The sequence below is a fragment of the Oryzias melastigma genome, linkage group LG9, assembly GCF_002922805.2.
Source record: "Oryzias melastigma strain HK-1 linkage group LG9, ASM292280v2, whole genome shotgun sequence".
NCBI lineage: Eukaryota > Metazoa > Chordata > Actinopteri > Beloniformes > Adrianichthyidae > Oryzias > Oryzias melastigma.
In genome coordinates, this window is record NC_050520.1 from 8114864 (window position 1) to 8127370 (window position 12507).

The following is a 12507-nucleotide window of genomic DNA, read 5'->3' on the forward strand; positions in this document are numbered from 1 at the left end:
TTTTAAAGCAAAAGACATGAAATTATGCAAGAGTTTTTGATGCATAGAGTAAAATAGTCAGTTAACACACTTGTATTGATATTTTATACAGCATGCATTTATTTCACAAAAGTATCAAGAGGAAAAGATTTTTTTCAGACAGTAAGTGTTTGCTGTGTAGTGTTTGATGGAGATGACGGATTAAAAACGTTCATGAACCGACGAGAAAAATTGTGAGAAAAGTGGGAAGTTCCTACGTCTATATGGTGAGTAATTCTAGTCTTTGGCAAAACAACAACAGCTGTAATCCAACAGCAAGGCAAAGAAGGCTCAAGTCACATTTCTTCCTCAATTCCAGTAACAGTTTTTGTGTGTTTTAACACAAAACAAATGCACAGCTGTATAGACAAAAAAAAAACATAGATTTAGTTACTAAGCTCTAGTCAACACTGTAGTGTATAACCTTTAATCTGTTCATGGTAAGCTTGTATTTTAAATAAAAAGTTATCAAAAGTTTTGATTTTGCTGACCTTAAACATATCCCATTCTTAAAGTTAATAAAGTACACAAATATAAAGATCAGCAGCCATTATTTAAAAATAAAATTATATACAGCCTTTACTAATACGTTCGGGAAAAGTTTGAAAACATTTTCTGGTGTAAATGTGATGACCAAGCAGTGAAAAATAGTTATATATATATATGCTTTTTTGTTGCAAATTTGACTACCTGTCCACTTGTGATCAGTTTATCTGTACATGATACTTAATAAGACGTGTAACATCACAGTAGTTTTATTTAAAGCTTCTTAGCTGGAAGCACTTAAAGGAAATAAAAAAGACATTACACCAGTGTGTCAAAGTCCAGACAAAAATATCAGTTACCTTATTTTACTAACAGAAAAAGTGAATCAAAGCACAGATGTTTTAATAAAGGCCTCTGCATGAGTATATACTCAACCCATTTGTGGTGCATTGAGATGATCATCTGAAAAATGTTGTCGACAAACGTCAGTCGATGATTCCAAACCATCTTGTCACTGTGGTCCCTTCTCCCAAAGTTAAAATAAGGTGACTTTTACTTAAACATAATAAAATACTGCAGGCAAAATGGTAAAAACAGAAGATATGTCTTTGCATGCAACTCTGCAGTGGAATATAAAACTCCAGTTCATTTATAGTAGGGAAATGTTAGTGCAAGATTTGTTTGTGAAGTTGTGAAAGGTAGTATCATTCTAGCATAATCATAATGTCTAATAACCACTTTCAGAAAGTCAATCATGTCAGTATATTGTGGGTAATTAAGACAACAACTACCTCGCTACCACGGTGATGCTCAGAAAACAATCAGTAAAGGACACTGGCCTGACAGTTAGATATGTTAAACAAGAAGAAAACAAACTGTACAGCTATAAGAGTGATAAACGACTTCAAAGTATGTTTGTTCTGTAAATCTCGTCAGTTAAAATAAATTTTCTAGCTTATGTTGCTCTGCGATAAAAGGGTTCATAACCCACAAAAGAACACGATAAAAAGAAAGCACCACTTCCATATTTCTGTAATCTATTTAAAATGTGCAAACCTTGATTAGTGTCACACTGGTTAGTCATGTCAGAAAAACGCTCCACTCTCATTATAAAGAGTAAAGTTAAAGTAAATAATAGATTTTTTTTTTTTTTTAAGAAAACTGACCTATTCTTTGTTTGGACTCAGCGGTTTATCATAAGATAAAACGGAACCAACTCAAGTAACAAAAACACCAGTAACTGGGAATTTCACCACCTTCTGTTTGGTTAAATGCTTGGATTGTTTTTTTTCTTCAAAGGCATTAATCAAATTAAGTGCTTTATGTTTTCCCCACACAAAATTCCTTTAAGTTTGGAAAACCCAGAAGTTATGAAATGCAATCAAAACATTGCAAATACTGCAGCTTAATCACAAAACGTGTTCAGACACATGAAATGCCCACCTCAGCCTGTCGATTCAAACGCCGTGGATGGTTTAGGAACACACATCCACACCACTACGCATACATACTCCCCTCTGCACACATATATACATTTTGTGTTTTGATATTTTCATGTCAGGGAAAATACCTTTATAGTTATTTCTATTTTTTGTATAAACACCTTCAAATGTATGAACCTGCTGACAAAAATGCATGGCTGACAACGCAGTGCAACTTTAGAGATGATATTTCTTGAAAGAGGTTAAACTTGGCAGCATGTTTGAATGAGTTCATACTGACCCAAGAAACCCAGAAACTGAAGATATTACGGTTTTGAAGACAACAGTAGGTTGCTAAACCAGGTTGCTGCTGATGATGACAGCTGCTGTTTGTTCTTTTCATCTTCATCCCCATCAGGAAGGAGAAACTGGGTGGAAGCAATGGAGGTGGGGGATCCAAGAGAGGGGGCCAGACTGCCGGTTTCTGCATCTGTGGGAGAGTCCAAATGCCAGGAGCACTGGGGTTTGTAGCCCACGGAACTGGCAGCTTCTGGCTCATGGAAGGGGTTGGAGGGCTTTAGCCCCGCGTCATCACTCAAGACCTTAGGGTGCATCTGAGGCTTGTAACCGCCATCATAGTGAACAACCTCAGGTGGCCGCTCCTCGGAGGATCCCTGTGGGTCCGGCTGGAAGACCAGAGACGAGCCTGAAGTCTGAATGCCAGTGTATGTAACATCCGTGTGTGCCGAATCCAAGGAAGAGGCTGAAGAAGCAGAGGAGTCTGGGAAGCGTGGTCTTATGGGGCGATCGTCTACCACCTGGTTGTAGTAGCGCAACGACATGGGCTCATCAGTGTCGACTGGCTCGTCTTTCTCGAAATATTCCTCCTCTTCGGGAATAACGACAAGTGCCTCTTTGTTGAGATCCCGCTCGGGTTTATCGACAATGTGAACCATGCTGTGGGGAGACGGCCTCACATCCAAAGGCCCCTAAAACAAAGACAATGCATTGTTATTGTCTGAAAACAAAACCTGCACCAATCTGACATTAAAATGTAGCCATCATTAGATTATACTGAGATTATACCTGCGGTCTGGACCAATCACCAGGAAGCTTGGGCTCAGGTATCTCTGGATAGAATGCTTTTTTAACCCTGGTGCAAGAGAAAAAGTAGCAACAGAATGTTTATCTTACAAAGTTTTTACAAATAAATGTTGTACTATTTTAAGGAAATACAAAGTAATTAAAAAGTCACAATAAATAACTCACCATTTTCTTTTTTTGTAACATATAAAAGTAACAATAACGAGTAACACGGTGATAATTCCCAAAACTCCCAACATTTCCAGGATCAGTGCATCTGCTGTTGGAACAGAACATTTCAAATGTTAGTTTTATATAATAATCTCTTATAATAATGCATAACTGTAAAGCGTCTGGTCACGTACTGAATGGTTCCAATTTAACAGAAGCAGTGGTGCCTGTGTCCTCGCCTGCAGATGTGTATGCTTTCACTGTGAACTTGTAGGTCCCAGCGGAGAGACCCTTGACTATGTGTCTCCTCATTCCACCGCTAGATAGATTTGCTATAGGAACAAGGCAGAAACCAGAGGGTAAAGACCAAATGTTAGTTTAAAAGGAAATTAAAAACTAAATAAGGCATTTTGTTTCCACACTTCTGTTTTGTGTGTGTTGAATAACAAGTGTTTGGTTTGCTACAGCATTTACCTAGGAGTGTAAGCTCAGAACCGTTACTGATGTAAACGTTGTAGCCCAGGACGAAGCCTCTTCGCTCTGAGAGGGGAATTTCCCCCCAGGTAATGACAACATCCGAATCCTGGCTTTTGACAGACAGTGGGACTGATCTGGAGGGAACTGCGGTGACCACAAGAAAAAGATGAATAAATTAAAGACAGGTTGTTGTGTGATAAATAGGAACATAGTAGTCTATTGCTGTAATGCTGTTCCCCTTACGTACTATAGTCTCACTGCTTCGTTGAAATTTTTGTGCAATTTTGTATTTTTGTTTTGTGTCCTGATTGGCTATAGACCATAATTAATCAATCTCCTCTGTGTCGTGTCTCTTTTACAGAATGTGTGCAGCTCGCCGAATCTACATTTAATCGCAAGTAGATCTTTTACCACTTTAAGACACTGTCTTACCTGACTTTTTTTTTTTTCTTGAGAATTAAAGAAAACTTCAGGTTTACATTGGAAAATATACATTAGTTTTACCTTTTTTTAATTATATCAAAGTCAAACAGCAACATCAAAAGTGACAGGGAAAAATAGAAAAGAAATAAATATATGGGAGAGGGGAAATTTAATAATCTACATAATTGTAAAAGTCACACAATCAAAAAGTTGACATTTACAAACATTTTTTGAACAGTTTTAATGTATTCTGTCCATTTTGACCCCATTTTGTAAAAGTTTTTTCAGTCAAAATTCTAATTGAGAGTGAAAGTTTTCCCATAATGTAAATATTGTAATAGCGATCCTCTCCTCTATTTGTTGGTTCCTTTTCGTAACAGCTCTTTTACCTGCTGCTAGCAGTCGTAACCGTCTTAATACGGCAAAACTAGGGCTGGATATCACCAATTATTATTCCCAGAGTTGATTTCATTTGATTCACCAAAGATTTAATTGATTCGAATACAATTTTTTTTTCCGATCCTCTCAATTCGATTCAATTCAGTTCAATTAATTTTTAAGTTTACACATTTGTTTAGAAATGTTTAGAAGATTTTCATATTAATCTGATACATTTCACATACTGTAAAATGTATTTGTGAAATTTTAATGAGATTGTTAATACCATATAATGGTTACAAATACGTATATATATAACAATGGTTCTGCCTCTCTTGGAGGGCGTTTCAGTTTGGCCACTAGGTGGCGATCGCACTATTACACCTTATTCCACAAGAAGAGGAAAGTCTAAGCAAAAGACTGTGTTTTACACCAAAAATGGTTACTTTAAAAAATATTTCCTTAAAATCGTTTGGAAAATTCATGGCTGTGAGTTTATAAAGAGGTTCATTTAGTCAGCAGTGCATGCTTAGGTTGACAGCATTAGCAGTCCAATGGAAAATCCCATTATACGTTAGCATCAAGCTAACGGACTTTAGAATTATGCGTTAGATCGATCTTTACTTTTATGGACTGATTATTGATTTGTTAAGCTTAGATTGATTCAAATTGATTTTATCAACCCAGACGTAAGCAACACACTTACCAAGCTCTTGAGTGTATCCTTGCCAGCGCTTAATGAGCTGTGGAGAATCTGAAGGGCAGCTGTACAGGGAAAAGTTGTATCTCACTCCTGGCTGGAAGTTCTCTGATTGTAAAAAGAAAAAATAGATAAATTAATTATCTTGTCTGGTATTTGACAGAACCAGGATGTGCTTTCAGTATGTGTGATGCCCTCAAAAAACATAGCAGAGTCATGTGTCTTCATTGACATTTTGCTGCATTTAAAATTTCACAAAAACAACAGTCACTTTGTACAAGCTTGCATGCCTAGCATACCTGACTCAATGGAAAGATTTGTGCTCCCAGCAGCCACTCTGATCCATTTCACAGGGCAATCATGCTCACAAGAGGCATCAAGCCATTCTACCAGATAATTGCATGTGTTGCTAGCACTGTGCTGCCAGAACAGAGAGATCCTGCTGTTGTTAAAGACACACTTTGACAAAGCAGAGGGTTCCTCATCTGCAAAGATAAAGAACAAATTTGATTCATCAGTAACTTTATAAAGAATATGTAGCTTTTTTAAAACCTTATTGTTCGTGTGGACTCAGTTTCTACCTACCTATGAATTGTAGAGGCACACGTGAAGGAGGAGATGCTCCTGTGATGGTTTTTATAATGACGGTTGCAAAAACTTTCTTGTCAACGCCGACAGAAGCCATTTCTCTGAGGTTGACTTGAACAGAGTAGGTGTTGGGTGGCAGGATTTGTGTGTGCTGCTCAACGTCTTCAGGGTTCCAAAGAGTGACTTCATAACCTGTGATTTGACCGTGGCTTTGATGGTGAGATAAAGGCTAAAAGCAAGCAAAAGAGGAAAACATTACCACAGAGATTATTATAAAACGTTCCTTTGAATTTCACGATTGACAGTTCAGGCTCTTAATGTTATATACCTTCAATTACAATCCAAATCCCTCAAGATTACCGTCCTGTTCTGAGTACAAGTTGTTTTAGTTTTTTTCTTTTTTTTTTCTTCTTTTTGCATATTTTGGACAGGGTTGCAATTTCTGCTCAGGTGCGACTTATATGGATTTTTTAAAAGCTGTATTCACACCGAATGTGTTTTGTGAGTCAGGAGTGTCAAGTTCCAATGTTTAGTCAGTGAACAGACGCGATCTAAGATCCTGAGAGCGTCAGTCCGGCAGAAGAGTATTTTGAGAGTTGTAATGTGATTTGGGCGGCACGATTCGTCCGTTCAAAGATCTGAACTTCGGCGATGTCGACACATTATGCCAACCAATCAGGGACTCAGCTTTGGGCATGTGATGTGTTCACTGACTCCATTCGCAGGTAAAATACAAAAATAAGATGTGTGTCAAAAGAAAGGCGTTCAATGTGAATTTGACATGCGTTCGGTGTGAATGCAAGTTAAGAAGTAAATAGTTTTCTCAGTAACAACCACTCCAGGGCACTGTAGGTATGTATCAGCATTTACTACTGACAGAAAAGCACAAAAAGAAGCATCGCTCAGTCTTAAGCCAGGTTTGCTGATCAGAAGAGTTGCAATTGGCCAAAAGTGCGACTTACGTGTGATTTATTTTCCTTTATCATGCATTTCTTGGCGACTGCAACTTATACTATGGAGCGACTTACAGAGTGGAAAATACAATACTTGATTTAAAGATTAAAAAATAGAGATCATTTACCTTCCAAACAACCAGCCCAGTTTTGTCTTTGTTCATCCACATCCACACGTCAGGAGCATCTGAGACTAAAACAGGGAGGAAAAAAAAGTCAGCAAATAAAACTTATTTTATGCCAAAACTAATTCCACAAGTAAGAGAATCCAAAAACACATTAAAAACAAGTATCAGATTGTGAGGCAGAAGAGACAAGAACATAATCAAATGAAACGCTGCAGTTCCTGCTCACATAGACCAATGACTTTCTGCTTTTCGTTCATTTCACATGTTTTTAAGTGTTTTAAAGAAAATATTAACTTCTAAATCCTCCCAATACTCTGGAGTTGTGTAAGAGTTTGGGTTTACCAACATTCTCCTTTAACTTCTTGTATTTTAAACCTTTAATGTATGTTGAAACTATACACTTTTTTATAGCCATCTTAAACCTTTCTTTTGTTTATAACAGATCATCGTGGGCATTATTTTTTTTCAGTTACTCTTTTTGACTTAGAGTCAAAATAACTTAATCCGTTCAGAACAACATCCCAGTTATTCAACTAGCTGAGTTCATGTAAAGTGAGAAAAACTGATGACTAATTGCTTGAAAAGCAACAACTACATTATTTACCATCAGGTTTGGTTTTGAAAGAAAGCGTCTGGCTCCAGTCTCCCCATTTCCAGAAATACTTTTGAGCTCCACAACGAACGCGAACCGTGTAAGCCTCATCAGGGTACAGGCCAGACAGCAGCACAGACCGAAGCCCCACACCAGAGAAGTTACGCTGCACACAACAGATACATGTCATAAATGAATGGGGGATCAAACCATTTAAAATACTTAAAAAAATAAATGATGGAATTAAAGTACACATTATGTCATTATATAATGCAAAACTTACTGGTTTTGACTGGTCATTGGTGAACTCCACCTGACAGTTCAGGTCCAGGGTGTGATAGCCTTCACTGGTCCACTCCCACATCAGGGTGGCATTCCAGGCATGGACAATGGAGCTCAGACCGATTGGTGCAACAGGACGAACTGACCAAAAAAAGAAAGTTTTGAAGAGCAGAGTCATTTTGATTGCTTTTACAGAGGAGAGAAAAAGAATGTGTTAGTCACCGATTCTGCAAGTCGTCGTAATTGACATTGAGGCACAGATTGTAAAAAAAATTCTTTTTGATTTTTAACTTTGTAATGTAACCCTGTTGGTAATAACAGAGGTCAAAGGTTTAATGTAGGTCAGGGCAGTCCAACCCTGATCCTCAAGATCAACCCCTCTACCTGTTTACCAGCTGTCCCTGTTGCTGATTACCTGGATCAGGCGTGTTCAATCAATTAGTATGAGGAGACACTCGAGTTTACTTATAATGAACATTACAGACTTCTATCGTCTTTTCAAGTCAGGACAATCGTAAATTGGTGACAGACAAATACATTTTGCCCCACTGTAATTACTAAAAAACCATGAAATGGGTTATGTGGTAAGGGTGAAAGAACTAGTACCTCTATGACTAAGCTCAGCCGAGTCACTGAGACTGTAGTGTCCGAGGTTATTCACAGCCATCAGTGTCCAGTTACCATCCCACAGAGGCAGGCTGCACGTCAGCGGTAAACGATCCACATCACATTTCCTAGAGGGAAAACAACAAAACAACAATAAAATCCGGTCAACTAAAGTGTAATACTTTTGCTTTGCATCCTGAACCACAGGGAGAGAATTTAACCCACTTTCAGACCATTCCTGTAAAATCCCATCAAGATGGCTAAAAATAGACATACAGAAGGAGGTTTTCAATCAGCCTAAGTGTTTTATAATTCTTTCTCTGTGATTTTTTTTCCCCGTACATTAAACACTTTTAGGAGAAAAGCAGAAGGACACATCATAAATGATTCAGCGATAATATCTCAGAAGCTAAGTGACATGGGACAGTCGCTTTTCCCAGAAAAACCCTTTCAGTTCTGCAGATAGAAATCTGGTTTGAAGCGTGTCCAGGAGGAGGAAGGTGCGTTGCTTCATGCCATTTTGATGGTCAACTTTGTGTCGCATGGCATCACACTTGGAATTTTTGTGAAGCAAACTTAATAAAGCAGCAGTTTAGATTTGGTTAATTATGAACTACAAAAAAATTAATTAATGATTTATTTGGATTCACAGTTTAACTAAGAACCACACTATACATGTTACAAAAACGAGCAGTTAGGATTATTCACAAAGTAGGATACCTGGAACACACTAATCAACTTTTCATACAGTCCAAGTTATTAAAATTGTATGATCTTATAAATTATCAAACAGGCCAAATATTGTATAAAGTATATAATAATGTATTACCATACAACATTCAAAAACTATTTATATTGAGAGACGATTCCCATAATTTACGTGGGACAGGGAAATTTAAACAACCTATCATGCGTACAAAAAGGAGGGAATTGTGTGTGTCAGTATGTGGAGTAAAATTGTGGAACAATCTGGGTTTGGAACAAAAACAATGCAGTAATATATACTTGTTTAAAAAAAGTTATAAATGTTTCACATGGACAAAATACAAAAATTCCTGATTTATCTATAATAACAGCATATATTCAATATATCCAAAAGTAGATAAAATGCTGTTAAATGAAAGAAGTCTGCGTCTCTCCGTGCCTGTCCCCTGCCCAGATAAAATACACCATCAGGAAAGGCATTCGGCGTAAAAATCTCTGCCAAACCACTAGTGCCAAACAGTGAAAGCTGGGGAAGGTATAAGCCAAAAGGTGAACAACAACTCTATCAAATCAGACTTTACCTGCTGTTCACGGAGTACCGTGTTTTTCGACGTCCACCATTCAAGTGGCTGTCGCGAGCTTCTTTCCAGTGGCACACAGCAGATATTAAATCTTGAGTCTCACAAACAAAATCACTGGGAAGAGGTGGATCTGGAATTGAGTCAGTAAGAGCAAACTTAGAATGCTGGCATTCAACAGTAAATTAAGTCTGACATGCTTCACTAAAAACAGCTGCACAACAGTAGTAGCAGCAACAAGTTTCAGAAGCATTTTTATGTTACATTTTACTTAATATTTTTATTCATATTATTTTATATTTTTCTTACATCCAACAAACATGACAGCTCCAGTCAGTGAAAGATCATTTAGGCGACAGACAACGTTGCTTCCTGATAAGTTTGTTGGTTTCACATTGACCACCGTTGAAGCATAACTTCTTCGACTCAGTCGTGTTGATGTCACAACTGTTTTTCCATAGAGCATATCTTTAAAGGTCTTTCCCTCCTCCACGATGCAGCAGAAGGTCACGTTGGAGCCCACTTCTACAACGCTGTCCAGGGGATACATCTGCAAAGCGTTGATGCTGGGAAGATCTCGTCCTAAAGGAACGCAAGAATAATAAAAGGAAGATAAAAAAACAAAGTGAGTTGGGATCTGAAGGGGAATTATAGATGAAAAACAAAAAGTAGCTTTGCTAAATACATGAATTTAGAACTACTTTTTATATTTATTACTGATATTCATGAAAATACATATATGTAATAAGTATTTAGTTGACCTGGAAGCGTGTCTGTCTCGCTCCATTCACTTGTTGCATGTCCATCTCTTGAGCGGATTCTGACTGACAGTGACGTACACTCCAGAGGTTCAGCAGAGGTCCATTTCCACTCATGTCGACCACTCGCATGATTGATTATTGCAGAGATTGTGTCCTACAAATGACGCAGAGAAGACAATGTCATGTTTGATGTAAATTTTCTTTAGCAGGAAGAAAATTAACTTTGAAACTGTGCAGCAAAACCTATCCACTATGACTGGGTTTCCCTGGAAAAATATTAAATTAACTTTTCATTGAACACAATTCAAAATGTTTTTTAATTTATTATTCAATTTTTTTATTATGATGGAACGTAAGTGAATGTTAAATTAATTAATTATTTCATTAAATTCATTAAAATCTAACAAAAAATGTATTTTGTCTGGTAAAATAAAAGAAATTACTTTAAAATAAAAGCAATTTTTTGCGTTATTTTGGGTTGTTTCATTTAATGTAATTATTTTAATACTCAACTTTAAAAAATTTCAATAAAAACAAATGCTTGTGAATAACACACATGACAGGCACATAAAAATACAACACTTGTCTATTTTTAATAGCAGTAAGATGTAACTAAAATGCAAATTTAACCCCTTTAAACATGACTGTATTCCAGGTATATAAAACAAATATTTTTAGCTCTCTTTCCTTTCAAACGGAATGCTAATTTAAGCAAAGTCCTGGATAAAAGATATGTTGTGAGGGGGTTAAGGTTAATTTAGAGGTTTAAATTAATTAAAATGTTTTAATCATCCACTCTTTCATTGTCTCTTCACTTTACAATATTCTTTACATTCTGACTTAAATATAAGAATCATGCAGGAACTTGAACATAAAACAAGTATGGTTTACGCACATAGAAAACAGTGGTATTGAATTCAGTTCTCAGGATGATGAGGTCAAAGGTTGAAGCAGATCCTCCAAACCAGGATATGGTCAGCTCCCTCACACTCGAGTTAGCTGAAAGGCTCACTTGCTTGGGTACAGTAAGAACTAGGATATAAAACCAAAACAGTATAAATACAATCTGAAGAGTATTATAGTAAAGATCACAGTTTAATTACAGACTGAACACATAGAGTGTAAATGGAGTGTCAAAATAATTTAAAATAAAGGCAAACAATTTGAAATAAAGATAATTAGTAGAGTTCTTACCGGTTTGGGAATTAGTGTTCAAGGCCAAGAGGTTAACAAGTGCATAAATAAGCCAAGGAAGGCTACATTTAGGCTTTAAGGTGTGTCTGAGTATTAGCTGGGACATGATTTTCAACTGGCGATGGCAAGGCTGATTTTAAGGTAGTTAGCCTCTCCACTGCTCCACGCCAAGCATTCTGGGAGACAAGATCCAGGAAGGAGAGCCCTGCAGAAAAACACATAAAAACAGCATAAATAACAGGGGTTGAATATATCACAGCACATCAAACGGGCCGGGTCAAAAAACAAAGAGGACAAAACTGTAAAAACTGTTATAAATGTCAAGCTTATTTTCATCAAATATTCCCGTAAATCCAGAGAGGGTGCAGTGTCTTTTATTTCAGAGCCCTGACTTGTTTACCCGGTGATTTTTACACAAACCAAGAGGCACCACTGCCAGGAAGAGGGTAAAGTCAACAGAAGAACACCCACACAATCCTGACAGGTGCTGTCATGTCGAACACTGATGCAAACAAGTGAGGAAACTCCTTTTGGAGCTGCAGCTCGCCAGTCCTCTTCTATTAGAAAGGCAGGCTCATTAAAACTAAAAAGAAGGGAGCAACCAGCAGTTAAACCTGAATTTCGAGCACACATCAATTGTAAAACTTGGTGGGGACAAAAAAAAAACATTTTTTTTAACATTTTCTTATAATTTTGTACAACGAATTCACAGAATACTGATAAGCTTTTTTTAAAAGTAAATGCAGCAAATCCCTGTAACAGAAACTTGGGGGAAAAAAGTGCTGAATGAAGGTTTATTTCTATAGAAAATTTAACAGGCTTGAAACTTGGAAATAAAAGTGAAAGGAGCAGCAGCCCAGACACAACAAAATATAGTTACTCAAGATGTCCCTTATATCTTCCATCAAAAGATGCGTTGAAACAAGGATGTTGAATAACAAGATTCATGCAATGATTGAATCG

General features: G+C 37.1%; 1 protein-coding gene across 1 annotated transcript in view; it reads right to left on the reverse strand.

The window, feature by feature from the left end:
- Window positions 1-75: 75 nt before the first annotated feature.
- lifra (LIF receptor subunit alpha a) overlaps window positions 76-12507 on the reverse strand; it is a 19943-nt gene continuing 7511 nt past the window's right edge. The window contains exons 2-18 of the mRNA XM_024275629.2: window positions 11545-11749; window positions 11246-11382; window positions 10351-10504; window positions 9899-10171; window positions 9593-9722; window positions 8307-8434; window positions 7702-7841; window positions 7431-7584; window positions 6827-6891; window positions 5743-5974; window positions 5457-5642; window positions 5164-5265; window positions 3654-3800; window positions 3374-3511; window positions 3195-3288; window positions 3012-3078; window positions 76-2914 (exon numbers count right to left, since the gene is read on the reverse strand). Coding sequence (XP_024131397.1) covers window positions 2252-2914; window positions 3012-3078; window positions 3195-3288; window positions 3374-3511; window positions 3654-3800; window positions 5164-5265; window positions 5457-5642; window positions 5743-5974; window positions 6827-6891; window positions 7431-7584; window positions 7702-7841; window positions 8307-8434; window positions 9593-9722; window positions 9899-10171; window positions 10351-10504; window positions 11246-11382; window positions 11545-11650 — 2916 coding nt within the window. The 5' untranslated portion in view covers window positions 11651-11749 and the 3' untranslated portion in view covers window positions 76-2251. The remainder of the gene's footprint in view (window positions 2915-3011; window positions 3079-3194; window positions 3289-3373; window positions 3512-3653; window positions 3801-5163; window positions 5266-5456; window positions 5643-5742; window positions 5975-6826; window positions 6892-7430; window positions 7585-7701; window positions 7842-8306; window positions 8435-9592; window positions 9723-9898; window positions 10172-10350; window positions 10505-11245; window positions 11383-11544; window positions 11750-12507) is intronic.